The 27172-nt window shown below is 39.7% G+C and overlaps 1 protein-coding gene across 1 annotated transcript in view; it reads right to left on the bottom strand.

The window, feature by feature from the left end:
- CNTNAP2 (contactin associated protein 2) overlaps nucleotides 1-27172 on the bottom strand; it is a 1324851-nt gene that overhangs the window by 326391 nt on the left and 971288 nt on the right. Inside the window, exon 15 of the mRNA XM_008697394.2 lies at nucleotides 11042-11169. Within this exon, the coding sequence (XP_008695616.2) occupies nucleotides 11042-11169 (128 nt within the window). The remainder of the gene's footprint in view (nucleotides 1-11041; nucleotides 11170-27172) is intronic.

A 27172-nucleotide genomic window follows, 5' to 3' on the forward strand; every position in this document is an offset into this window, starting at 1 on the left:
AGAGCCTGCAGGTCCATACCATCACTTCGGGGGTTGGGATTTCAACTCCTGGATGTTGGGGAGACACAAACATGTGGCCTATAGCACTACCTTCCCCATCCCAACCTTGCCTCTTGTGGCTCAAACTAGTGCTTAGCAGCTACAGCTCGACACAACTCTCTCCCACCACCTCCCTTGAACAATCAGTGTTTATCCCCAGACTGTAAATGACGACATCTAACTGGTGCACTAGGAGGGAGACGGGGTTATGAGTGGCAGCAAAAAGGGTGGGGATGTGAACGTGTCACCCATGAGATCCCGAGGTCGAAGGGGTGTGGGATGGGAAAGTTGATGGGAGAGGCATACCCTATCTACTCCGCAGGTCCTACTGGTTAAGCACAGGTCTGGAGAAGATGTATGAAGACCTCTGCAGGCAGGTCTATCTGAGACTTACTTGATAGGCTTACACCTTACTTTGTAAAGTATGTTGTCATTGACGTAATGCAACTGTTATCTCTTTTTGAAATACTATTATTTTAGTTTTTGTCAGTAGGCAAAATGGAGAATGTACTGCATTTCAAAATATAAAGTTAAAGTTTGAAAAGATTGAAACCAATAGTTAAGCCTCTAAACACAATTCTACTATGCAGACAAATTATCCCGAGAGTAGAATCCATAAATGAAATGAAAACTCACATCATAAAAAAATACTTCTTATTCTATATTTATAATGTTATATTCTGCTCCATCTTCCTGGCTGATACACGAATTTTATGGAGCAGCTGAGAAAATGTTCTATGTATCTTCCAGGCAGTGATAGGTATCCTAGGTACTTTTTGATGCCTTCTGGCATTAGATTTAGCCAAGGCAGAACCCCCCTTTTTTCTTTCTCCATCTTTAATCTCTTATTACTGCAGAAAGATCAGAGCAGGCCAACTTGTAGCCACGAGGAAGACTGAATTCCAGGTGGAGACAGATTCTCGGGTTCCGAAAGTGGCCTCTCACTGTTGCACTAAAGCTATGTGGTCCAATATGGCAACCACTAGCCACATGGGGCTCTTTAAATTTTAGCTAACTAAAATTAAGTAAAGTTAAAAATTCAGATCTTTGGTCACACTAGTCACATTTCAAATGCTCAGTAGCCACCTGTGTCTAGAGGTTACCATATGAACAACACAAGTTAAAGAACATTCCCATCACATAGTACACCATTGGGTAGCACTAATCCAGAATGCTAAACAAGAAAATGCTAAACAACAAAGGAAAGCAAAGTCCTGGCTCCTTAGTGCCCGATTTCTCCCCCAGTGAGCGGAGAGCTGCTTTCAGAGAAAATAGCTCATCTTCTTTATGACTTTTTGGCTAAATAGCACAAACTGATTCTTAAAACACTAGCACAAAAGCCCACAGACTCAAATTCATTATTGAACTCTCATACCATACATATATAGAATTGTTCTGAATTAAGGATTAGTTCATCATTAATTCAATGTTTTAACTTTTAAATGAGAAAGGTGATTGTCCCCCCTTAGGAAAAAGCCCTAAACTATGCGTTTAAGCCTGGGATGGACTGAGACCAGCTGAGACCAGAGCCTTCCTGGAGCTGACAACAGGGCACTCCGGTCTCCATAGTCTCCAAGGGCACATGGGAGAGAAGCGTTCTGACTTTTAATCTCATCTTGTCTTCCTCCTAATCTCTAACAAGAGTTCCTCCAACTATACTGATCTCAGTAGTTTTGAACCCCCAGTTGGGGTTACCACTGGGTTAAGGAAGGCTCAGGATTGAGGTGACTATAGCAGAATAAGTACAAGTGTGAAATTCTCATGGTAAGCATTTCTGCTTGTGTGTGTGTGTGTGTGTGTGTGTGTGTATGTGTGTAAAAGGGAGGGGATAGCTGTATGAAACAGAAATGGTGGACACTATATTACTTTATTCTAAATATAAATGTCATCCAGTTTTTTCTTGATTCTCTAATAGGTGGTCCTTGCAGAGGGATGTCAACAGGTCGGAAGGATGCCTGGCTACTGGAGTTAGGTAGGCTAAGAAGAGTTAGAAATATAGTTTAGGAGTTTTCTCAAAAATAAAAAGTACTAAGAGTCTGTATGGTACGTGCTGCATAGCTAGTTTGTGCAAACATATGCTGAATGTCCCCGATACCACGACTTTGAGAACGTAGAGCTCTTGTCCTTTCTCTAAATTTCCATCAAGCAGAATGTGCAGGAGAATGGGTTGCTCTGTGTTCAAGATCAGGGGCCCTAGGGGTGGCCAACCTGGGGCATCTCCCTTGTAATGATAAGTGTCCAGGTGGTAGGCCTTGATCCCCTTGGAAACGCTGGCTGAACAAGGAGGGGAAGGGCCACTGACAGTTGCTAGGGTAAGCTGCTACAATATAAAAACTTGCTGCACTACAGATCCCAACAGCAGATGCTTCGTCCGGTCGGCTGCTCCTGGACTCCCTGTACGTAAGCTCCTCCAATAAACCTATGTCTCAGTTGCTACCTTGGGTCTTTTTTTTTGGCCTCACTGGACCATCACCCACCTTAGGCTTCGAGTCTGCTGGGGTGTGGCTGCACAGAATTGATGTTCCAAACTGAACTACTTTTGTTGGTTTCTCTTATCATATTAAACATAATTCACTTATTTGTAATGTCATAAGATCAAGTCTGGACACTGCTCACCAATAAACGACCAATTTCAGATGTGATATGGCCACCTAAGGCCCAGGGTGGGATCAATAGCTCGTTCTCTCTCCTTAATCCCAAAGAGAAACTGTAAAGTTCCTTTATTACAGATGCTACTTTGAGCCATCATCTTATTTCCTATAGATGTTAAAGAGTAACTTCTTTTGGGGGTCATCAGCATAAGCCAGAAAAATGGTCAGTTTTGCAGGGAAAGAAACAACCAAACTTAATTTTGGTGCATCAGACTATCATTATATTTAAATAATACCAGATGCATTTTTCCATGTGTAAATTTGGAGGATTAAGATGAATACTTTATCTCCTTGAAATAAATAAATAAATATACATAAGAAATAAAATGCATCAGAGTGTCTTCTCAGCTCTAATTCTTGGGTCGAGTTGTCTTTTTACAAATTCAATTCCAAGGTGTTAGGTTACTTGACAAAAAGTGCTAGCTTTTTGCTTTCTGTGTTGTTTTTGGTTTTATTTTTTTACATGCAGAAAACCGAGGCAGTTGGGGCTAACTTAGTATCTTTGGTCAAACCATAAGAGTAAGCCAACTACCCAACGAAAATGAGGTCATCCCATGGCAATCCTGACTTCCTGAGTCAGTCGCACTATTATCTCAGGTATGATAATGGAAAGGAAACCAGAACAGAATATTTGAGGTATATATGTCTTGTCACAAATCTGTTAAAAACCAGTGAAATAGTTCTGTTAAATAACAGGCCATATTAAGTTCAAGCCCAATTTGCATCCTATTCAGTGTAACAGAATTACATTCTAAAGTCCTAAATGCTGTGAAACAAAATTGATTAGGATAATCCACTAGAATGGAATTAACAAATACTTAAAGCATCAGACACAGGGATTGCAGGAAAGATTGTCAAGCTGCTTCATTGTCTAAAGCTTGAGTAAGTCAAGAAAAACCCTAAACAGAAGAGGCACAGAGAGAATCTTAATGGGCAAATGCCCTCAACTTCATCAAAAGACCAAGCTGCCCTCTCTGAGTCTGGGTTTTCTATTCACACTTAAGGACTGAGAGAGATTCTCAATTAGGTGTTGGTCTAGGAACTGATGTTTTCCCCCTTCTAGGCAGCCTGAAGGATTCATTTACTTTAAGACCACTGACTCGTGGGCTGGCTCAAAGAGCAAATGGATGGGACCTGGGGTCCCTTGTACTTTTCAGTTTGAGACTATACACACAGGCCATGGAGCAGTTTACCATGCCAACAGGTGAACGCAAAACCAAATGCGCTGCTTTCTAGGCATATATCTGGTGAATTTTGAACTAAGATTTGTTTTAAAGACAGTAATACAGATCTTACATAATGCTTGCAATAGTAGAGTGCAATTTTTTTTATCCCGATGACTGTAGTAAGATTGTTACTTTGGAAGTGTCAGCAAACTTCAAGAAGAGGAGATTTTTAAAGGCTTTCTTCAGTGAAGTTTCTGAGTTTCGAAGGCCTATATGTAGTCAGGATTATGAAAAGCCAAGCAGGTGTCATAAAGCAGGTGAACTGGAACATGGTTTTAATTATGCCGGAGTGCGGTTGTTTACAGCTCACAGTTTAGCGCCCTAACAATAGGTTTGAATTACTGACTAAGTGTTATTTTATCAGTAATAACCTTGAGACATGGATAAACAGAAGTGTGGAATAGTCTGCTTGGGTCTCTGAGGGGCCAGGGGGGTTAATCTAATTTAGATTAAACAATGAATTCTATAAATTTAATACTTCACGTGCATCTTAATTTAGCAATGTAAGAGAAAATAGAAAAACTTCACAAAAGAGTTCTTTTTTAATCCTTAATTTGAAGATAATCATCAGATTCAAGGGATTTTCAAGGTACAAAGGAATAAAAGTTTTCATTTAGTTAAGATGAATAAATGGGCAAAATCTTGTTGAGGTTAAAAATAGTTGGGCATATTAATCGGGTGACAGCTCCTCTCTTGGACCCCTATCGGCAATTATTGTCTGTGAAAGTTTTCTGCAATTCATCATGAAATGCCTCGTGGCATTGCCTCCATTGTTAGCCTGAAACGCTTATTTAAATCTTTTGAGGTTATTTAACTATTCGTATTTGTCTAATGAACACATATTTGACATCTCAATGTGGCAGGCAGTTCCCTTGGCACTGGGATACAGATCTCTGCCTCAGTTCCCATCCACTGCTGGGGGTGATGGAACCAATAATGCAAAGAAATAGAGAAAACAGACTGCGGTATAATCATCATCAATCTGGTCTTCAGCCCAAGTTCCTGGAATGGAACTTCTAGACCCTTAGGATTTCTTGAGTGATAGGAAGGTCTTTGTTATTCATGGTAGGGCCTGATGGTTTATACTAACGAGGTGACTGGTGGTGGGTCCTGCCTCGTTTTAAGATGGGGGCTGGCCCTGCCAGAAAAGCTAACTGAGAGATTCGAGGGTTGGGGCTTTGAGCCAGGAGCTTTTGACCCCAGCTCCAGGGGGGAGAAGGAAGAGACGCTGGAGACTGAATTCAATTATGTGGCCGATGATGAATTCGATCACGCCTACGTATGAAACGCCACTAAAAACTCTAGACAACCTGGCTTGGTGAGCTGGTCGGTGACACACATGGACGTGTGGGGAGGGTGATGTGTCCTCACTCCACGAGGACAGGACAAGGGACCTTCACATCTGAGATCCTCCCAGACTTCACCCTGTGCATTCTTCCATTCAGCTAGTCTTGACTTGTAACCTTTACAATACAACTTTAATCTTAAATACAGTGCTTTCCTGAGTTCTGTGAGCCATTCTAGTGCATTACTGATCCTGAGGGGATAGCAGGAAGCCCCAGGTTTATAGTCAGTTGGTCAGAGGAGCAGGGTGGCCTGGAACCACCAGACTTGCAGCTCGTGTCCGCAATGAGGCAGCCTTGTTAGGGACCGTGAAATCCACGCTGATTCCAAGCCCCTCGTGTCAGGATTGCAGACATAATTTCAGATGGCCAGAATGAGTCTAACTCTCTTCTGCAAATGGTTTAGAGAGATCACCTGGGAAGTTCATGGGGATTAAACTGACAGAACAAAGTCCCTCCTGTATCTGGGGTCCTTTCACTTCTGCACAGTGCCAAGTTTAGGGAAGGGATGGGGACAAAAATACAGCAGGACTCAGCCAGACAAATCTCCTCTTTGGGATGTTGATGATTCCTCCAAACTGGAGCAATATATGAAAGGACAGGTAGGCAAGTCAGTCACACACGTACACAGAGACCAGATCTACTGTAAAACAGAAATACCTTTTTCTCCCCAAACTGTAACTAACATTTTACTTCCTTTTTCTGAACTGAGTCTGTGGCTCAAGTTGAATGGTCAAATAGCATTAAAGAGCTGATTCTTCTGGAGGAGTTGTCCTCTTTTAATTGTTTAAAGTCACTCTGGAGTCCAGAAGACCAAAGCTAAGCCTTCCTTCTTTCTCCCTCTGCTGCCTTTGTCATTGGAGCTGTTCTCAGATCCGCCCAGAGGGCTCCAGTCTTTTAATGGGAATCAGCCTACTATCTGATCCTGAAAATTTCACTATTTCTGCTTGTTCTTAGAGCTACTCCTGCTTCTCAGCTGGTAGCAGCCCATGGCAACAGTGGCGGAGGCTGGGACGTTAAGAAAAAAATAGAGGTTAATCATTTCTACACATCATTCTCGATTATTTTCCTGCCTTCTACTGTCAATGAAAAAACTACCTAAGGTAAAAGTAAAAACAAAACAAAGCATAGAAGCTACCAACTTTCTGCCACTGACCCTTCATCCCATGGTTGCGGGCTTTCAATCGGGCTTTCCAGATGGCTGATCTCACAGTGGGGTGGCGTAAGAGTGCCAGCACCACATTATTACCCCGCTCAGCTGTTGGGAGGCAGGGACCCAAGGTCAGAGTTACAGGTCAAAGCTTCGTCTCCGATTCTCAACATTCGACTTGGCCCCAGGGAATTACCAAAGATGAAAGCTCACGTCAAACTGTCTCCATGTGCTCTGCCATACACCCGCTGGGAGACTCTGGGTTAGTCACTTAACCTCCCTAGACCAAGCTTCCTCATCTGTAACATGAAGGGTCTGCACGGCTTGATCTCTGAGTCTTCTACCATTAGAACGCCATGGTTCTTTGTTCTTGCTTGTAGCTGTACTTGAAGCGAGTATACACAGCCACATGCTGTGGGAAGAAATGGGGAAAGGAAAAGGATGGAGAGCATCTTCTGAGAATGATCCAACTTTATCCATTCTGGGATCGGCTCTGGCACCACACAGACCTTCTGGCCCCAGCTCTGAAACCTACTAGCAAATCACCCCATAAACCTGGTTCTGTTTTCTCACTGGTCCGCTCGAGTCAAAGATCCCACCTCATCCAGGATGTTGGGAGAATCAAGGGAGAGACGAATGTCAAGTGTTTGGTTTACAGCGTGCCTGCTGGGCCCTCTGCCTTCCTCGCCTCTTCCAAGCCTAAAGTAGCAAAGTAAAAATAAGCAAACTCCCTCCTCTCTGGAGCCGGAGTGTGGCTCCCTTTCCATAACCAGGATGGCATTCTGAGCCCAGATGAGCGGCTGCCCCTCTCTCCTTGTTCGGTCCTCTTCTGTGCACAGAGGGGGTCTCACACTGATGCTCACAGGGAGATGGTGCGCCCTGTGTGTGTGCGCTGGGCACATCCCATGGAGAATGATACTCATCTGTATTACCATGGGAGATGTCTTATCCGTGCAGAAACAAGGTGTGGATATAGTCATTGCCTTGTCTTTCTTGGTGAGGGAACGGCTGGTTACGGCTGCGGCCTGTGAGTCTTGCAGTAAAGAGAGCATGGCCTTGGTATTACGCTGACATACACGATAACATTTGCAGAGAACTGATGTCCACTCTGGTTTGGATGAAACTCCATCACCATCTTATTTCCTTCACCCGCGGCTTTGTCTCTGCCCCCTGTGTTCCTGAGCTGGATTTGTCGCCTCCTGCCTCACCTTTTCTTCTTGGCCTCTCTGAGTCGCCCCTGAGAAACTGCATTTGCATTCGAAACATTCAGCTTGACCCCAGCGCCCTGCTGGCCCATCTTACAGCCAGGGTGGGTTTCTGGCATGGACTGGGAAGGAGTCCTAGAGTAGCACGTTTTCGTGAATGGCTTCTACCCACGTGTATTAAAGCACTTGCTTTTGTAGCAAACCTGCTGCTAATTAATTTTTTTAAGCCCCTGAATCCCTAGAGAAACTATGGGAAATCTTTAGCTCATGAAGCTGAGAATAAAGCAATTATCTAGCACATACTTTATTTCTATAATTAATTATGTTCATTATATATACTATGAATAAGATTTCTACCTCCCAAACCCGAAATATTTTATTTTTGTACGGATTCCACAGAAGGTTAGCAACCCTCTGCAAAAAAAAAACGATGATGCATTTACATTTGAAAACCCTTTCTACCAGTGGCTGATCCTCTAAACAGCACTTTTGTTTCTTCCTTGGTGAGAGTGCCCGGTTTAAGAAGGGGATTTGTAACTTCACCACACTTTTTATCTTAGCTAACCATCGCTAGTCATACTTTCAGTTTTATTTAGATTTGAGGTTTCCATTTGAACGTGTCTGGAAAAAAAAAAAAATCAAGCACCATCACCACCACCACAACCTCACACGAAACTGTAGGAGCATAAGCATTTTCAGTACTATCAGGGAAATGCAGCAGACCCGAGGGGAACTCACTGATTTTCTTTAGTATTTGGATTATATGGGTCTATGAGTTCAGATGAGTCAAAGTGAAAATGAAACTCAGCAGGCACGATGAAATCAACTGAAACCACTGAAACGGGTGGTCAGAGCCTCCAAAAATTGTTTCATTCTCTAAGGCTGGGGGGTAGAACGGGGACCTAATTCAAGACACAGCTTTCCAAACTGTCATCACTGGACTCCTCAAATAGAGAAAGACATTTTCCAACAATGGATTTGCGTTTTTAAACTGTGGCTTTGTACAGCCTTCAGTAAATGATACAAAGTAAGTTAATCTCTATAAACAACAGGATACGTGCACTATGCCACTTTTTAAATTGTAACAAATGGAATTTATTCCCCGAAACTTCATGCTGTATTGGTAATTGGATGTGGGTGGGTGGGATAAGACCCAAATGGCTATTTTTTTTTAATGATTTAATTTAATCATCAACTGACTCAGGGAAACAACCTTGACCTTGCACAGAGAAAGCTGTTTATATTCTCTGCTCTGTTTTTCCTCCTGGAGCCTCCCAGAGGCTGCAGGGGTGTACAGAAATTTGTAGTGTAAATGATATTTTAAAAGAAATAGTTTGTTTATTCATTTGTAAACAGAAAGGCTTATATTTAACCTTTCCCACCTCATGGGGGGCTGCAAGTACTGGAGGAAATCAAACATGTTAAAAACTGTCAAGTAATATGATGTGGAACCCTGCTCATTACTGCGACCTGGTTAGAACATTCTTAAAGGGAAGGTAGGCATCAAAACTGCTACCTGGCAATTCAGGTACAAGGTATGATGTTCTCAGACGCCTGCAAAAAGGGAAGATTTCTCTCTCTCTCTCAGACACAAAAGCATTCCATATAATTGCAATTAAATATTGACTGTGCTTTTTTAAAATGCAGTTTCTGGCAAAATATGGATTAAGAGTCTCTCTGAAGCTTCAGTACTGTAAGGACAGTGAGCTCATACAGTGCCAACAAATAAGACAGCTCTTTGTCTTATCAACGGGTCCTAAAGATGTCTCTAAGAACAACGGCCTTGGAAAGGAAATGCAAATAAACACTGACCACTGTACTTTAATGAATTACTTCATGGGGGACCCTTTAATTCATAGCTAACTCCAGAATTAGAATTGGTGAGTGAGAAATAGTTTACCTTTATATATTAATGAATGATTATGACATAATGAAACTGATTTTCATCAGACAGCACATGAGAACCTGCCTATTTTGAGAGCAATCCTATCACACATCCATCTCTCAAAGTATTTTAAAAAATGCAGACTTATTATCATTTTATGTCAGTATCTTTGTCTTAAGCAGTTGAAAGTAAATTTCTTGCTGCATAGTCCTACTAAGCTGGCTTGATAAATAAAGTATTCTTGCTCAATAAATGTATGATAAAGCTCTTTGACCAGTCTCAATTTTAAAGGCAGCATTTTCATTTTCTCTAACTAAGAAAAGACAAGTCAGCACAAACTCCATCTCTCTTTTGTATCAGGAGCATTGCCTTGTTTAATTGCCAGCAGCCCAATTTACCAAGTAGTAAACATTTAAACAGGCACCATTACATTCCTTAGGACACCTCTTGGAGTCGATGCAATTATTTATTACATCGAGTAGGTCTAATTCTCCCTTGATTTAGGGAGGTGGTAATAATATTCCATCGCACAGAATGCTTTGCTAGAAGGAATCCAGATCCAGGCACTAAAATCTTTATGGCCTCCCCAGGAGGAGTTGGGACGCAGGTGATATTCTCATTACCACAGCCGAGAAAGTGGAGGGATTTGCCTGAGGTCTTCCGGAAAGTCAGTTATTCAAGGAACACAATCTAGGTCTCCTGATGCCTAGCACACCATCACGAAAAGCACAGAACTCCCAGGGGAGTTGCCCAAATCACGTGCATAGACAAGAAGAGGGGAAATGACACCCAGGATGCTCATCGCAGAATCCCCATAGCAACCCGACACCGTTTCCCTTCGACTGCACATAAAGTACACTGAAGGGTTTCAAACAACATAAAATCCTAATGGTGCCCTTAATTAGGCGGGATCATCGCTCTAACTCCCTGACCTCCCATGGTCCAAGCTAGCAGCCCAAAATTCCTCTCTGTGGTGCCGAATCCTGAAAGCAAGACGGAGTTACAGAAACAATCCTTGGCTTACAGGGGACCATCAAGCTCTGATGATGATGAAATTTGATAGCAATAATGTCAAACTTTATATGACCATAATCCAAGTTTACAATGATACATTAAGCCATAATGCTACTATTTATATCACCATAACTTAGTTTATGGTGATATAAATAGTCATGCTAATGGCATTAACAGCAGCACTCAGTGGAATCACAGCTGTTGACTGCCACTTGTATGCTATTAGCATTGCTATTTATATCACCATAAACGTAGGTAGTCAAACTTGTTACATATGAATATACAAGGAAGATGGATATCCATGTTTTATGCCCAAATCTAGGCTCCCGTCCTGGAGACGTGACGGCTGTCACCCTCCTGTATATATTAAGGTCTATCTGCCTCTCCATTTGGCTCTGTTTTCATTGCATGACGTTTCTTTGGGAGTTACAGAAGAGCAACTCTGTGTCCTGCCATCCTCTGATTTTCTGGGAAACGCTATTTCAAACTGATAAGAAAGAGCAAGCCACAGCTTCTGGGCAAACTTACTGTCTCCTTGGCAGCGCAGGGGGCCCACGCTCAGTTTGGCTTCTGAGCCTTGCCGGTCAGTATCTCCAACTACCACCTGGCTTACTGGCAGGTGGTCTTTGTAGGATAAGAAGCCAGCGTCCTTCCTCCTGCATCACAGGGAAAAACAGAAAAAGGATGAGGAGGCTAAATTAGAAACATGTCTTTTCTGATCATTGTTTAAATTGTCTAATAATTGACCAGATTTCAATACATGCTCAGAGGTTCACTAAGCAGAGCCACAGTTAAAGAGCTGTTCTCTCTCTTCCATCAAGTGGTCTCACGGCGTGTTGCTCAGAAGCAGCTGTGCCATCATTGCCTTCTGGAAAACCGAATTGACATCCTGATTTCCAGAGAGTCACAATAATATGTTGTATCCTATCTTAGTGTGGGAGTAGAATCCCACACGGCTTGAAAAGCACACACCAAACGTTTGAGCACGCATGCAGTTTGCTGTCGTCAGGAATCGAAAGTTCAGTGAAGTCAACCTGGTCTCTTGGATAATATATGAAACAAAACCCTATTAAAAAACCCCTTTATCTCCTTAATTGCTTCAAAGCAGTTGGCTTTCCTCCCCGCTGTGCATCAGCTAAATAAGGGACACTTTTTGTTCCTTCTTCTTTTCTTGTTTATTTCAACAACTGGAAGAGTTTATGTGAAGTTTCCAACATAGAGCAGGTGCTCACCAAGTGTCTATTTCCATCTATAATGAAGAGTGAAGATTTACTCCCAGTAAATCTTGGTTTTTCTCTTGGATTCGTTTTCCTGCTTATTCTATACTTATCTTGTTTCAAGTCTCCTAACTCTACCCTGTACCCAACCTAAATAAATAAAGAAGAGCATAGAAATCTAGGAGATGAGCCCAACATGAGCTATGGTGCAGCACAGAGTTCACCTTAAGAAGAAATCCCAGCCCCCTCATCCTCCTTTTTGTGCTGCTGTGGTTGAGAAATCCCCTCATCTGGGGCAGATGGATGGGAGGCACAAATCATTATAAAGTCATTCCACAAACTTACCCTTTTGTATGACTTTTTTGCACTGTGCAGCGTGAAATAAGTAACAATTTTGAAATTGTACATACAACTAATAACAGAAAACTGACTTTGAATGAAAGCAGAATGGGAGAGGCAATTCAACAATCAGGTTAAAGATTTGTCTTTCATGTCTCTTGGCAAATAGTTCAGGGAATTGAGGGGAATCAACTTGGAAGGATGCCTTTAAAATGTTAGGCTGTTAGGAATAGTTACTTGTCCCTCTGACCTGGAATGTGAGTGAACACATACTCCCTCATGGGTCAGGACCCACAGAAAACCCAGGAAGGAGTCAGAATTCAGGCAGTGGGCCTCAAACAAGTGTATTTTTACACTCCTTTAGTTTTTCCTTTGCCCTTGAGTTTCCAAAATAATGTTTCTATTTTTTTAGGTCTATCAGGTGAGAACTAAGATCAAGCAGAAAACACTGTGATTCTCATTGACATTGTATCTACTGATGAACCAGACTCAAATATCCCAGTGGAATCTTTTCAAACCCAACTCCTTTTATTAGAACTTCTAGCAATTAAAATCACATTAGAGAGGGAAAAAAACATTTGCCATTAAACTTGATATGCAGTGTTTCTTTTTTCTTTTTTTTTTTTTTTAATTTCTTAAGGCAACAATAAATGAAAACACCCTTTAACAACATACTGGAATTTGACAACCTCCTAGGAATGATGTGCATTCCTGTGGAATTTCAGGCTGATACTCTCCACAAGTTCATTATCACTTAGAATTACATGACTCTAAATCAGGAGTCTGCAAACTAAGTGCTGACAACTATTCATCTTTTTGCCTATTCTCTTATGGCCCATGAGCCAAGAATGATTTTTGCATTTTAAGGGGTTGGAAAAAATACAGAGCAGAAAAATATTTTGTGTCATGTGAAAATTACATGAAATTCAAAGTGAGTGTCCATAAATAAAGTTTTATTGAAATGCAGCCACTTTTTAAAAAACATATGGTCTATGGTGCTTTACATTATAATGGCAAAGTTGAGTAGTTGTGACAGAGACCATATGGCCCTTGAAGCCTAAAATATTTATTATCTGGCCCTTTATAGAAGAAGTCTGCCAATTCTTGCTCTAAATCATCAGGATCCATTTTTCCTTTGGGAATTTATTGAGCAAATATTCCACTGACGATCATGGTGGACTGTCATGCAACTTGTCCCCACAGTTGAGTGTGGGGTTAGGGAAGAGACGTGAGAATATCTCTGCGGTAGGGACAGAAATATTTAAGCTAAAATTTATTTAATCTAACAGTGAGAAATAATTTAAACTTTGTAAATAACTAATGTTTTGATTGACTGCACTACATGGCAGGCAGTCATGTATCAGGACGCTCAACATCCTTGCCAATACTTGCCATTGTCGGTTCATTTGTGATGAGTGAGAAAGTAACCACTTTATAACAAAATTTGTGCTAATGTAAGAGCAATTTGAAAACAGATGTTTGGAAATATTCCAGTCATTATGTAATCTTGCCAAAACTGAATGCGTGTAACCTTATACGAATTTACAACTCTATACAGGTTAACAACTTGAAGACACAATTTTTAAATCTTTGTAATAATATCATAAATGTAGAGTTCCTTTTTAGATACAATTAGATCTGAAATGTTGAGGTTATTTTTAAGTTGCAAGTTCAAAGATAACCATAATATTTTATCCTCATGCATACCCTACTCCATCTATATCCTAAGTAAAAGAGAGATCTAGAACTACCTCATCCCCAAATTAACCACTATTTTTTGAAAGATTTTATTTATTTATTTCTCAGAGAGAGAAAGTGAGGCAGGCAGAGGGAGAAGCAGGCTCCCTGCCGAGCAAGGAGCCCAATGCAGGACTCGACCCCACGACCCTGGGATCATGATCTGAGCTGAAGGCAGACACTTAACCGACTGAGCCACCCAGGCACTCTTTAACCACTGTTTTTAGTGGCATAGGCTTCAGATCACCTAATAGTTGTAACACTCAGATATTCCTTACCAAACCAAGAAAACAGAGCTGAGAAAAAAAAAAAAAAAGATAAAGTTACCCCCTCAATCATTTTTGAGCAGAGATCTAAATAGGGCTCCAGAGATTTTAAAATCACAAACGGCTGTGTGTAAAACTTACAAGCAGTGGACTCTGCTAGAAACAAACTGGTTGTGAAAACAAATTCATAGATGGCAATGAAGTGATGTGACTATTACAGTTTCTGATGTGATCCTATGGCACAGCCCATTTTCTTTTCTTATTTTTAGTTTTTATTTTAATTCCACTTAGTTAACGTATAGTGTTATATTAGTTTCAGATGTACAATATAGTAATTCAACAGTTCCACACATGGCCCCGTGCCCATCGCGATGAGTGCACTCTTTAATCCTCATCACCTAGCTCACCCATTCCCCCACCTCCCCTCCCCTACAGAAGCCACCAATTTGTTCTCTATAATTAAGAGTCTGTATCTTGCTTTGTCTTTCTCTTTCCATCTCTCTACTTTTTTCCTTTTTTTTTGTTTCTTAAATTACATATATTAGTGAAATCATGGTATTTGTGTTTCTCTGACTTATTTAGCTTAGCATAATACCATCTAGCTTCATCCATGTGGTTGCAAATGGCAAGGTTTCATTCTTTTTTATGGCTGAGTAAGATTTCATTTTATATATCTATATCGACATCTATATCTATCTATCTCACTTCTTTATCCATTCATCAGTCGATGGTCACTTGGGATGTTTTCATAATTTGGCTGTTATAGATAATGTTGCTATAAACATCGGGGTGCATGTATCACTTTGAATTAGTGTTGTATTCTTTGGGTAAATACCTCATAGTGCAATTGCTGGATCGTAGGCTAGTTCTATCTTTAACTTCTTGAGGAACCTCCATACCGTTTTCCAGAGTGCCTGCACTAGTTTGCATTCCTACCAACAGTGTAAGAAGGTTCCCCTTTCTCCACATTCTCACCACCAACACCTATTGTTTCTTATGTTGATGATTTTAGCCATACTGACATGTGTGAGGTGATATCTCGTTGTAATTTTGATTTGTATCTTCCCGATGATCAGTGATGTTGAGCATTTTTTCATGTCTGTTGGCCATCTGGATGTCTTCTTTGGAAAAATGTCTATCCATGTCTTCTGCCCATTTTTAAATTGGATTATTCATTTTTGGGGTGTTGAGTTTTATAAGTTCTTTATGTATTTTGGATACCAACCCTTTATCAGATATGTCACTTGCACTCCCATTCCGTAGGTTGACTTTTAGTTTTGTTAGTTGTTTCCTTCACTGTGCAGAAGCCTTTTATTTTGATGAAGTCTCAATAGTTTATTTTTGCTTTTGTTTCCTTTGCCTCAGGAGACAGATCTAGAAAGAAGTTGCTATGGCTGATATCAAAGAAGTTATTGCCTGTGTTCTCCTCTAGGACTTTGATAGTTTCAGGTCTCACATTTAGTTTATTTTTGGGCACGGTATAAGAAAGGGGTCCAGTTTCATTCTTTTGTGTGTAGCTCTTTAGTTTTCCCAACACCATTTGTTGAAGAGACTCTCTTTTTCTCATTGCATATTCTTGCCACTTTTGTCAAAGATTAATTGACCATATAGTTGTGGGTTCATTTCTGGGTTTTCTATTCTGTTCTATTTATCTCTATGTCTATTTTTTTGCCGGTACTATACTGTTTTGATCACTACAGCTTTGTAATATAATTTGAAGTCCAGAATTGTGATGCCTCCAGCATTGCTTTTCTGATTTAAGACTGCTTTGGCTATTCAGGGTCTTCTGTGGTTCCACATGAATTTTAGGATTGTTTGTTCTAGCTCTGTGAAAAATGCTGGTGGTATTTTGATTGGGATTGCATTAAATCTGTAGATTGCTGTGGGTAGTAGAGACATTTTAACAATATTTGTTCGTTCAGTCTGTGAGCATGGAATGTCTTTCCATTTCTTTGTGTCACCTTTAATCTCTTTCATCAGTGTTAGGAGTTTTCAGAGTACATGTCTTTCACCTCTTTGGTTAGGCTCATTCCCAGGTATCTTGTTGTTTTTGGTGAAATTATGAATGAGACTGATTCCTTAATTTCTCTTTCTGCTGCTTCATTTTGGTGTATAGAAATGCAACAGATTTCTGTATGTTGATTTTGTATCCTGCAACTTTACTGAATTTGTTTATCAGTTCTGGCAGTTTTTGGGTGGAGTCCTTGGGTTTTCTATATGGAGTATCATGTCATCTGCAAATAGTGAAAGTTTTACTTTTCCTTACTGATTTGGATTCCTTTTATTTCTTTCTGTTGTCTGATTGCTGTGGCTAGGACTTCCAATAGCACGTTGAATAAAAGTGGTGATGGTGGACATCCCTGTCTTGTTCCTGACCATGGGAAAAGCTCTCAGTTTTTCCCCACTGAACATGGTATTACCTGTGGGTTCTTCATATATGGCCTTTGTGATGTTGAGGTATATTTCTTTTAAACCTACCTTGTTGAGGGTTTTAATCATTAATGGATGTTGTACTTGCTCAAATGCTTTTTCTGCATCTATTGAAATATGGGAGCCTGGGTGGTTCAGATGGTTAAGCTTCTGCCTTTGGCTCAGGTCATGATCTCCAGGTCCTGGGATTGAGTCCTGCATCCAACTCCCTGCTCAGCCAGGAGTCTGCTTCTCCCTCTCCTTCTGCCTCTCCCCCTGCTTGTGCTCTCTCTGTGTCTCTCAATTGAATACATAAAATCTTTTAAAAAATGATCATATGGTTCTTATCCTTTCTTTTACTAATGTTGTGTAGCAACATTGATTGATTTGCAAATACTGAACTACCCTTGCAGCCCAGTAATAAATCCCACTTGATTGTCGTGAATGATTTTTTTTAATGTACTGCTGGATTTGGTTTGCTAGTATTTTATTGAGAATTTTTGCATTCATGTTCATCAGGGCTATTGGCCTGTAGTTCTCTTTTATAGTGGAGTCTTTAGCTAGTTTTGGTATCAGGGTAATGCTGGCCTCACAGAATGAATTTGGAAGTTTTCCTTCCCTTCCTATTTTTTGGAATAGTTTGAGAAGAATAGGTACTAACTCTTCTTTAAATGTTTGGTAGAATTCACCTGTGAAGCCATCTGACATTGGACTTTTGTTTGTCGGGAGAGTTTTGATTACTGATTCAATTTCTTTGCCAGCTATCAGTCTGTTCAAGTTTTCTATTTCTTCCTGTTTCAGTTTTGGTACTTTACATATTTCTAGGAATTGATCCATTTCTTCCTGGTTGTCCAATTTGTTGGCATATAGTTTTTCATAATATTCTCTTGTAATTATTTGTATTTCTATTGTTGGTTGTTATTTCTCCTTTCTCATTTGTGATTTTATTTGGGTCCTTTCTCTTTTCTTTTTGGTAAGTCTGGATAGAGGCTTATCAATTTAATTGATTTTTTTTGAAGAACCAGCTCCTGGTTTCATTGATGTGTTCTATTGCTTTTTTAAGTTTCTATATCATTTGTTTCTGCTCTAATCTTTATTACTTCCTTCCTTCTGCTGGCTTTAAGCTTTATTTGTTCTTCTTTTTCTAGCTCCTTTATGTGTAAGGGTAGGTTGTTTATTTGAGATTTTTCTTGCTTCTTGAGGTAGGTCTGTATTATTATATACTTCCCTCTTAGGACCACTTTTGCTACATCCCAAAGGTTTTGGGCTGTTGTGTTTTCATTTTCTTTTCTTTCCATGTTTTTTTATTTCTTCCTGTATTTCCTGGTTGACCCATTCATAGTTTAGTAGCATGTTATTTAAACTCCATGTATTTGTGGTCTTTCCAAATTTTTTCTTGTGGTTGACCTCTAGTTTCATAGCGTTGTGGTCAGAAAAGGTGCATGGATGATTTCAATCTTTCTGTGTTCACTGAGGCCTGATTTGTGACCCAATAGGTGAGCTATTCTGGAGAATGCCCCATGTGCACTTGAAAAGAATGTGTATTCTGCTGTCTTAGGAAGCACAACCCACGGTCAAAAAGACATGTAGGTGAAAAGATATAAACTGAGATCTGGAGAGGGACCCATGAACACACTTACAAGACTGCTGTCTTAGCACCTGTATGAAAATTATTTAGCAAGCAAAGAAGCCTTCACTGAAAGTTATGATCTTTACAGATGGAGGTCAATCTAATTTAGGGAGATATTCAGTAACTATTTATCATGTTAGCATAATCTAATTACATCTGTTACTGGGCTTGTATATTAGAAAAATTCTATCATCCATTTCAAATAGGCCCTGAACTTAGACTCTTGCATAATATTTCTATCAGCATTGCTATTAAAGTAAAACTTGATTCTATGGATTTTCCTTCTCGAACCTGGCCTTACTGTTATTTTGCTTCCGTACTATTTTTCTGAAGAATTCTGTCTGTTCTTCTCTTGCCTTCTTTTCTTATCCTACTGAGAAAGCAAACAAGCCTCTAGACAGCCCTTAGCTCAGTGGGGAAAAAAAAGAAACCCTAAGAAAAACAGACATCCCAAACTTTTGCAATTGTGAGCTTGATTTTCCACTGGATGTTATAAAAGTTACCATGCTATGAATATGTCCTATAATTTTAGCAGAGAAGAGTTTCTCCTTTGTAAAGTTTTAGAACTACTTGTCTACTTAAAAACAACCACCACCAGAATTACAGTCAGTAAGCTTTATGCATTTCCAATACAGCATCACCTAAGCTAGAAATTTCTAGAAGAATCCAGAAAAGTCAAAGTTTTAGCTACAGAGGACCGCTCACAAAGAGGTGTAGAATTGGGAAATAAAGGCACGAGATGGTGCTTAGTATTATTAATCATCAGAGAAAATGCCATTAAAACTAGACTGAGATGACACATCCCTTCTCCCAGAGTAGCTATAATAATAATATAAATAGGCAATAACAAGTGTTGATGAAGATTGGAAGAAGCTGGAATAATCGTGCGTTGCTGATGGTGTTGTAAAGTGGTACAGCTGCTTTTGAAAACAGTTCGGCAGTTTCTTAAAAGTTAAGGACAGCGGTGCCTGGGTGGCTCAGTTGGTTAAGCAGCTGGCTCTTGATTTCAGCTCATGTCATGATCTCAGGGTCATGGGATCAAGCGAGCCCTGTGTCAGGCTCTGCACTCAGCAGGGAGTCTGCTCAAAATTTTTTCTCTCCCTTGCCCCCTCCTCCTCCCCTTGTGCTCTCTTTTTCAAATAAATAAATAAATCTTAAAAAAAAAAGTTAAGCACAGATTTACCATATGATCCAATAATTCCATTCATGGATATCTACCCAAGAGAAATGAAAGCTGATGGTCACACAAGGACTTTTAGGTAGCTGTTCATAGCAGCTTTATTCATAAGAGCCCCCAAATAGAAACAACTCAAATGTCTACCAACTAGTGAATAGATAAACAAAGTGTAGTGTACCCATACAATGGAACACTATTCAGCAATAAAGGCAGTGAAATATACAAAATGAAATAAGCAAAATGAATAAACCTCAAAAACATCTTGCTAAGTGAAATATGCCAGACACAGAAGACCACATATTGTATAATTTCACTTATACAAAATATCCAGACAAGCCAAAGCTACAGAGACAGAAACTAGATTACTGGTTGCACGGGGCTGGGCATGGGAACAAGGATTTATGATAAACAGAAATCTTATAGGGGTAATGAAAATGTCCATTTCACCCCATGAAATGACTGAGGTGATTTTTTGCACAGTTCGGTGAATTTACTAAAGTTCCTAGAATCGTATACTTAAAATGGGTGAATGTTATGGTATGTAAATTATATTTCAATAATATTTAAAAAAAAAAGGAGTGTAGACACTTGTGAATACTGGCTTTCAATGGAAAAGACATTTCCTTTCTATACATGTCACTGGAAGTGCTAGCACAGGGAAATACGAAATGGTCTAGTTTTTGGCTTTGTGACTATGTACCTGGGGCAACAGACTCTCTACTGATTCCTTTTTTTAGGGGCCTTACTCTGTATCAACGGTTACATATTCCTCCAACCTTGCTTCCTAAATAGGATCTCAGAGCACGCCCTTGGACACCCTCATTCAGTCTGTTCTCATCCTTGACTTCTATAAGCATTCTTTAACAGGAGAAGAGATTTTAAAATGGCACAGGACACTCCACCAATTTTACCCATGTTCAAGTCTCACTCTCATTCTTTATTAAGCATTTGTACCCTTGAGCCCAGCCTGCTATGCCTGTCACTTTCCCAAACTATCTTTAAAATGGGAACTGTACCTCATTCTTCAAAAACCAAACATCTTTGGTTTTTCAGGACATGCCTAACAATACAGTTATGTTCACCTGTCATCATTTGCAATTAATATTCTGGAAATACCAATACTTCATAGCATATCTTCATCTCATTTCTAAACTATTTGTAATCTTTTGTGTGATTTGTGATTCAAAAAGATATTCACGTTACCTGTAAGTCTTTGCATTGTTCTATCCTTTCTGCCTCCTAATAGCTATCCCCAGACATATACTTTTTTCTTAGTAAGTAATCAGAAAAAGTAGGTCAAAGGTAAAACCCTACAAGATTTTTCCTGAGTTTTTCTGGAAAGTTAATATTCTTCTAATAAGTTCCACTAAAAATATTAAATTCATTAGTAGTTATTTTTATCAAAAAATCTTTGCATTCTTAGTCTTTCCATCTCTTGAATCAAAAAGCACATAAATAACTTACGGTTATATAGTTTTAAAATACTGGCAGTGCTTTCCCCATGGAAGACCTCATTTAATCCTTGCAACTTTGGAAATACAAGGATATAGGCATACAGTTGAACCTGACAAATTTTGATTCCCAAATAATTCTTCAGGAACACATCCAATATACGAAGTGACTCTACCCAGGAATGAGATGCTTCTTCAGGGTATAATGCCAAATGCTACCCAACTGTGTATTAGTTCATACCTAATGTACATAAGAAATATGGGAAACCAATAAACTTAAGTCAAGGCCAGTTCTAGTTAAAACATTTTTTTGAAATTAAATGGGAATTTTTATCCTTTGTCTTTTCCTTTTGCCATCAACTCCATCTTTCGACATCTTCTCTGCCTGGGGATGCACCCTATCGCCTTCCCCTTAACAAGAAAGTAATGCTCCCATTATCCCTCTATCCTGGCTTCCAGGTAATGATGTGACAAACCGTTGTTTGCTTCCATTTTTAATAGAAGCCATGCCTGGAATGAAACAAGGGGCTACTTCCAGAAATATGGAGGCTGGACTGGGGAGAGGGAGGAACTGAAATGACTACATGGAGGTGAAGTGATGACACATTTTTAGAAGGGCAGCCCTACTGTCACCTGGAGCAGGTCTGCCAGTTCCTTTATGTTCCTTTACAAAAATCATGACCAGAAGTCAATGCCTTTGTTCCTAGAACACACGGGGGCTATCTCAGCATGGCTGGATCATCAGAAGCTGAAATAAACAACCAACAGTCTGATACACAATAAAGTAGAACTTTTAAAATACTTGTAATGGTGTCCTCAGTCACTATTGACTATTGAGCTTTCCTCAACGGATGAAAGGTAGTGTTCTCTACAAAGCAATTAGAGTAATTAAGAAAACAACCATCACAATTAGATCTTTAGAATCCATGTCTACGTCCCCTATGAAATGAAAGTAATTACAGATTCAATTACTCCTTTTCAGTGGGAATAGCTTAGGCCTTTTATAAATGCAAGACAATTATCTCTTCAGTTTAGAATCTCTTAGAAAACCCTTAGTAACCATTTCAGGATTCTATGCAAAATGTTCTTCTTTGATTTTCCTTCTGGAATGCAAGTTCCTTGAGGCCATTTATATTGTCTCATGCAAGTTTATAAACCAAATACTAGTAGACACCTAAAAGTAGCTCACTCCATATGTTTCATGATTGAATAAATACATGAATAAACATAGAAGTTAACTAGGAACAATCCTAAACTACTAATTAGTATGTGCTTACTATTGATGGTGAAAGATGAGAAAGAAAACTCTTCTCATAATGCGAGTTCCTTGAATGCTCTTGGAAAACTTTTATTATTCCTTGCCTCTAATTGAGGTTTTATTTTTTCTTTAGAAAGTAGTATTCAATTAGAAGTCTCATATATAATTAGTATAGTGGAAAGAATTAGATCTTAAAGACTATAGTACTAATTTAACCCTTCTTCTACATAAAAGTAAGCTGCTAAATTTATCTGGGCTGTTATTTCTTTATAAAGATAAATTATGATGTATCTTGGTTCTGAAGGGTATCAGAATATGCAACTGCAAAATATGCCCCTTTGGTATATAGATTATTTTGAACTAAAGACCACTGAGATCAGTAGAAACAGGAAAGCTCTACAAAAGGCACAAATGTGCCTTTCATAAAGGAAATTTACTTTTGTAGACAGGTCTTCCTCTTCTGTACCTGAAAGAAGGACTCTCAACAACTCTTTTCAATGGAGAAGGTACTGACTTAATCTGGAAAACAAATCTCACTAAGAACTCTTGCTTACCATACCTTCTTTGTCCCTTTTTCATAACTTGCCTCCCACCCAGAAGCCCAAACCCCTTTGTTCTTTGGCTTAAGATGGTATATAAGTCCAAGTTCTAGCCATCTTTTTGAGTTATTCATCACTGAGTGCTCTGATGTGAACATGCATCATGCACATGTTACTAAACTTCTCTTTGTTTTAATCTGTCTCTGGCCAGTCTAATTTAGAGGACCCCCAACTGGAGATCCTATGCTAGGTAGAGGAAAATATTTTTTTCCTCCCCTGTAGTTCTCTGATTCCACTTAATGTTTGCTTGTTTGTTTTATAATTCTAGAACAACAAGTAAATATCGTTGGAACAAATTTGGCTAACTTAAATGTGTGGCACAATTGTAATGAATGTTAGGTCTGTTTTTCAAGGGGTGAGGTCAATGGTAGCCTTTGAGCACAGGACTTCATGGTTCTATGTAGTTTCCCAAGAAACTATTAGTATTGTATCCAGCCTATGTTTTGGGAGATCATCTAGTTATCACCCTTATTTGTCATATGAGGTAACAGATTTGGAATAAAACTATGCCTGGTCTAAGGTATTTACTTAGTGGCTGAACTAGGCAAAACAAACCAATCCCCCCTACTCCAGAAGCTCAAAAAGGGAGATGCATGTTTACATTTCTCAAGTTCTGCTAAAATAATTTCAGTTGTTTTTCTAGAAATTATATGAGAATCTATATTTTTATCACATAGCAAATCTGCCTCACTGGATTGGGGACTAGTTTGGACTATTTACAGTTTGCTTCATTTATCTACACTCATATTCCCTTAAGCAAGAGTTCCTTGTGTTTTTAAAAATCATGCCTAACACTGTATAATCATCATGTGGTTAGCAAGGAGGGAGCCCTTGATGTGTAGCATACTTATATTTCCATGTATTTTCATCTCCAGCAGTTTACGGTCAACTCCTGGCATCTCAAATGTAGCCAATGGGAAAACCTTCACTTCTACTAGCCTCATGTATCTTTAAAAATTAGAGTGAATATTCTGGGTTCCTTCGGTATTTCTGAAACTTAATTTGTAAGCAACAGACAAATGCAGAGATCGGAATGGTGTGTGTATCTGATCACCGATGTCTCCCTCTGCTTTTGCAGGATCACCTTTAGTCTCGCTCCTGGCTCCATGGCCCTGGGGTGGGTTCCTTTCAAGATTTAGCATGGCTGGCTTCATCCCATAGGTTCTATGCCTGGCCCACAATGCACTCTCATCTCTTGGAACTCTGAAAGGGGAGGCCATTGACAATATGCCACGTCCCCCTCCCCCCCTTGAAGCCAGGCAGGGGTCCTCCAGGCTGATGTGAGCCCATGCCATCATTTTTCACTCCAGCAGACACGGGGCAAGCTCTCCGATTCATTCCTCAGAAGTTCCCCCCTTCCTGTTCTCATGATGGTGGTGATGGTTAGGGACCGACAGAATATGCTAACAACTCTGCAAATAAATCTTTCCCACTGGTCTCTTAGACTTCTCCAGGAATTTTAAGCTTCTCTTACAATACCTGGGGTAGGTAACTGGGTAATGTTGGCAGAGCTGCACCCAGAGTTACAATGTGGGGGTCTCCTATGCCTAGTTCATAGCCTTGGAGCTAGGGCTGAAACTACAAGATAACAGAAGAAACCTAATTTCTGATCCCTTCCTTGGGTATGAAAGACTTTCTAAATCTGGCTAATTTTTATAGTAGTGAATTTTTATCTTATTATGTGTGTAAAGTATTCTTTCACTGTCCCCACAGAGCTTCACAATCATGAAAAACAATCATCAGATTGTCTACTCCCTAAATTTTTACCTAAACAGATTGATCTTTGCAAAAGAGCATTGAGTTCTGATGAATTTGGCCTCAAAAGAAAGTTCAATATACCTTGAATATTTATTTTATGGATTTGCCCGTCTTTTTTTAAAAGGCACTGTTTTTCAATGATATAAGCATTCTTCTTTTAACTAAGAAGCGTTGCTTTTTCTTCCTGTTGCTATTTCTAAAGCCCCTTCCAAGTAACACAAATCCATAGAAATGACTCTTATATTGATTCTACCACAATCTTTTCTCTACAAACATCACATCATTTTTGACATACCTAGTCATTCCCACTTCATCTCAGCAGGTCATTTTGCTCCCCAAGTGGACACCAATGATTGTTTGAAGGGAGAAGTGGTTTCCTCTACCTGTCTCTGAACTCTGGGGGGCCCTTAAGATGATCAATATTTTTTTTATGTTATCAATATCTTGAAGATGCTGTGAAACGTAGACATGTGAAAAAGGCCTCAGCTACAGTAATGAAAAACATTTACTCCTCAGGATGAGATGGTTCAAATAAAAATAAAATTCTAAAACATCTCTCAGTAACTGTGACTAAGGTAAAGCCAAAGGCAGCCACAGGAAGAGGCTTAAGAATGTGATTAGTCTCAAGCATGAAGGAAGAAGGACGACCCAAGGAAATTGAAAATAAATTATCTAAAATCTGGGAGGGAGCCAAAACAATGACGTGTAAGATAAGGCAAGGGAATTAATTAAATTAAATATCGCAAAAAAAAAGTCTGGTATTTTAAAAACGTGTACTTCAGGTGTATCAATATGGAGAGCACTGGCGGGCATATCTCAAAGACTTCCAGGAGAGTAAAGAAGAAAATTTTCAGTGATTGGTCATCAAATGGAAAACGAGAGAGGAGAGACCAACCGTAAACTCTTGTTTTTAAGTTGGGATGAGAAATGACAAATGGAGGAAGTGACAGGATAATCCTAAGACCATAGGAGTTTGAGAATTTTGTTCATAGACTGGGAGCTGAGTCAATTAATAATGGTTTATCACATATGTTTATAATCAGTTTGCCCACATTATTATCCAAGCTTGGAAGCAAAACTCATGCATGTCTTCTGTATATAAATAGCATATAGATAGCATAGAACTTTGTCCAGAGAATGACTTAAAGTGGTGCACAATGAGGACATTCTGACCATTGCCGGGGCAGGTAAATAACAAGTGCAGCATCCTCTTGTTCAGATCCTGGGAGCAAAGAGCACCTGGGTCTTTCTTCAAATCATAACTAATCAAGTGAGACACAACTGGCCTCTGAAATTGGCTAGCTAGTGTATATCGGGAAATGATTCTGAGAGAAATGCACTCTTGGAGAAAATGGCTGAAGGAAGCACTAACTAGATAATTTCACAGTGAGGTTCAGAGCTCTGTGGTTCACTCTAGCCAGCTAGGTCTTGGATGTTTATTGGGTTGGGAGAAAAACAGAAATTCAGTAACCCTCTTAGGGACACTTTAAAACTTCTGTTAATTAGATTAATAAACAAGGTCATCTCTATTGGCAAGCTTACTTTGTAATTTAGAGGGTGAACCATTTATGATGCAGTCCAACTTACACAAATTAAAAGCCATATAAATCCTCCCCTTAGAAGAAAGGCAGTAAATATCCATTGCTATTAATTGAAGGATCGCAAATACCATCAGAGAAAGGAGAGAGTAACTTGCAGGAAGATGCAAATCTTCAACAATGCAAAACTCAGTTTAGCGGCAGTTTTATGGAGAGAATAAAGCATGAGAGTGTCTTGTTTGTACGAATTCATTTTGCTCTTGTGGGGATCCAGAAGGGGAAGTTGCCACATTCTTCTGATAGGGCAGAGTGTCCAGTTTGCAAATAAACTGAAAATGAAACAGGAAAGGGATACAAACAAGCCCGGGAGGATTGAGTTGTTTATTTTCTTGAGGTGCCCAACATGGGGATGACTGATTCTTACTTGACTTGGAGGTTATTATGTCAGTCTGCTCACAAGATACCACAGACTGGGGGGCTAGAAACTGACATTTATTTTCCCGCAGTTCTGGGCGGCTGGCAGCCTAGATCAAAGGGCCGGCAAGGCTGTCTGGTGAGGCTTCTCTCCGTGGCTTGCAGACAGCCAGCTCTTCTCTACGTCCCCACACAGGGTCCTTCCTATGTGTACACAGACAGCACGAGATGGCTCTGTGTCTCTGCCTCTTCTTATAAGCACACCCATCCTATAGGAAGAGGGCTCTACCGTTAGAACCTCATTTAATCTTAATTATCTCCTTAGAGGGCCTATCTCCAAATATAGTCATATTGGAGGTTAGGACTTCAACATGACTTTTGGTGGGAGGTGACATAATTCACAGTTAAGTCCATACAGCTGTATATAATTTTTTCTGTTGAGTTTGGGAAACATTAATTCTGGGACAGGGTAGTCAGTTTTCTGAGGGTTAGGAGATGTTTGAGCTCCAAGTATGGGAAAAGCTACATGTATTCTATATTTCACTCTTGGAGACATAAAATACCAGTGAGTATAACAAACACCATGACAATCCCTACACTGAGTAAAACATATTTACCTTTAACCCAGCATCCTGGAAAAGGGACTTCTTTCCCAGCACACATATCAATATTCTGAGAAATAACGTTTTGCATTATACCATTCTGTGAAGCATGGTTTTTGTCTTTCTGTGGCTTTTCAAAGATGGCTTTCATGGTAAATCATTTATAGAGCTTAATAGATAAGATTAAGAGACAGACAAATAGAAAATATTGGTGAGTCCTTAACATCTTAATTAGCGGTGCTTTATCCACCTGGGTGGCTCACT

Source organism: Ursus maritimus, unplaced genomic scaffold (genome assembly GCF_017311325.1).
Source record: "Ursus maritimus isolate PB19 unplaced genomic scaffold, ASM1731132v1 scaffold_3, whole genome shotgun sequence".
NCBI classification, from domain to species: domain Eukaryota; kingdom Metazoa; phylum Chordata; class Mammalia; order Carnivora; family Ursidae; genus Ursus; species Ursus maritimus.